This window comes from Dasypus novemcinctus, chromosome 10 (assembly GCF_030445035.2).
Source record: "Dasypus novemcinctus isolate mDasNov1 chromosome 10, mDasNov1.1.hap2, whole genome shotgun sequence".
Lineage (NCBI taxonomy): Eukaryota > Metazoa > Chordata > Mammalia > Cingulata > Dasypodidae > Dasypus > Dasypus novemcinctus.
This window is the reverse complement of record NC_080682.1, coordinates 3,323,894-3,325,829: the sequence shown is the minus strand read 5'-3', so window position 1 is coordinate 3,325,829 and position 1,936 is coordinate 3,323,894. Positions and strand designations below refer to the sequence as shown.

At 48.9% G+C, this 1,936-nt stretch overlaps 1 protein-coding gene across 1 annotated transcript; it reads left to right on the top strand.

The window, feature by feature from the left end:
* The first annotated feature begins 740 nt into the window (after positions 1 to 740).
* LOC101412134 (mas-related G-protein coupled receptor member X2-like) lies at positions 741 to 1,664 on the top strand. The gene has a single exon (XM_004450918.2). It carries the CDS (start codon positions 741 to 743, stop codon positions 1,662 to 1,664), a length of 924 nt encoding a protein of 307 aa, XP_004450975.2.
* Positions 1,665 to 1,936: the final 272 nt, after the last annotated feature.

Genomic DNA, 1,936 nt, shown 5'->3' with positions numbered 1-1,936 from the left:
AGGAAAACATTTTGCATTTGTTTAAAGCACTTACAAATGCTAATGAGTAAAGGTCTAGGACAGAAACAAAGAAAAAAGCCCAGAAGGCAGACCACTGAGGCTGAACCTAAACATGGAGTTTAAAATTAGATGTGAGGGATAAGAAAAGAGCCAATGCAGAGTCTTGAATAGACAGGAGAGCAGGTTTGGGCTGGACTACTTAGGAGGAGAAGCTGGGCTGCTGGGCTTGGAAAGGAAAAGCAAATGGGGCATCAGGGTAAGGGGTTATAATAGAAGAAATTCAAAACCTGGGAGCCAAGGGGAGTGGAACAAAGAGTCCATAGGAACCCTCCACATTACCACCCAAGATCTAGTGTCTGGGAAAACACACAATTATCAAGACGGTACCTCAAATAATTGAAAGACTTTCTAGTGGACTTTCTCATAGAACTAATCTTCAAACTATCCCTATGAGGAGTCATTGGGATCTGCTGCTTGTGATAGAATCCAGGGATAGGTAGAAAATAATGGAAGCCATACTCATCCCCGCTGACATCTTGATGCATCTCTATGTCTTTCGGTTCACAGGTGAGTCCCAAACAGCCGAATCCAGCTGTGGCTTCCTGAACTGGAGTCCAGCCAACATGGCCTCCTCTCCTACTCCATCTCTCTGGCCACTAGCCAACAACACTGGCTTAGAAGGAATGACCACAGGGTCCGCACTCAGCCCCAGGAACTCCACCAGCAGCAGGACGCTGGCCATGATCACATTCCCCATCACCGCTGTCATCACGCTCCTTGGTTTGCTCTGGAACGGGACCATTCTCTGGCTCCTCGGTTTCCGAATCAAGAGGAATGCTTTCTCTGTTTACATCCTCAACCTGGCGGGAGCAGATTTCACCTTCCTGTTCTGCCAGCTCTTCTTTGTCATGGTTGACATTTCGACAAATTCTTTTGACATCTCCTTGGCAACCCTTCACTTTAAGGTCAAATGGCACTTCTACTCCACCTTTCCCACAGCAAAACTGGTCGCACCACTAGCCTTTTCCTCGTACACCATGGGCATGAGCCTCCTGGCCGCCATCAGTGCTGAGCGCTGCCTGTCCGTGCTCTACCCGTGCTGGTACCGCTACTCCCGACCCAAGCACCTGTCCACTGTGGTGTGCACCCTGCTTTGGCTCAAGTCCCTGTTGGTGTGCACTCTGACAGGAGACAGCTGCGGGTTTCTCTTCAGAGGCTACAGTGAGCAGGCATGCTACAATTTCGCCAGCGTCAGTGCTGTGTTGATTCTCCTTTTGGTCTCTGTGATGTGTGTGTCCAGCTTGACTCTGATCATCAGGGTGCAGTGTATGTCACAGCGACATCACCTCACAAAGATGTACATCGTTATCCTGCTCACTGTCCTCATGTTCCTTCTCTGTGGCCTTCCCTTTGGAATGTACTGGCTAGTTTTAACCTGGTGGAGTGGACACCAAAGCTTGAACATTCCCTACTATCTCATTGACATTCTGTCTTGCATGAACAGCAGCATCAACCCCATAATTTACTTTTTTGTTGGGAGCTTCAGACAGCGGGGGAAGCGGGGGTCTCTCAGCATGGTCCTCCAGAGGGCTCTCGGGGATGAGACAGGGGGGAGCGTGGGAAAGGAGACCTCCCACGCAGACACAGTGGAGCTGTCTGCCTGATCCTGTGGTATGGTTCCCTGGATACCCTCCTCATGGACTTGCTTGTCCTTTTCCCTGTTAAAGCTACAAGAGCCTCCAAAATCCAACTTTCCAAGCACCATTAAAAGGAGGAAGGGAAAAGTGTCCATATTAAACGAAATAGCATTAAGGCGAACTCACTTGAGCAATCAGTGCAAAGGCTAAAGCTGTGGGTGTGTCTCTTTCTAAGAGAATTTTATGCTGTACTTGTGAAAACATAGTGTGACCCCATTCAGTCTCTCCTATCTCCTCAT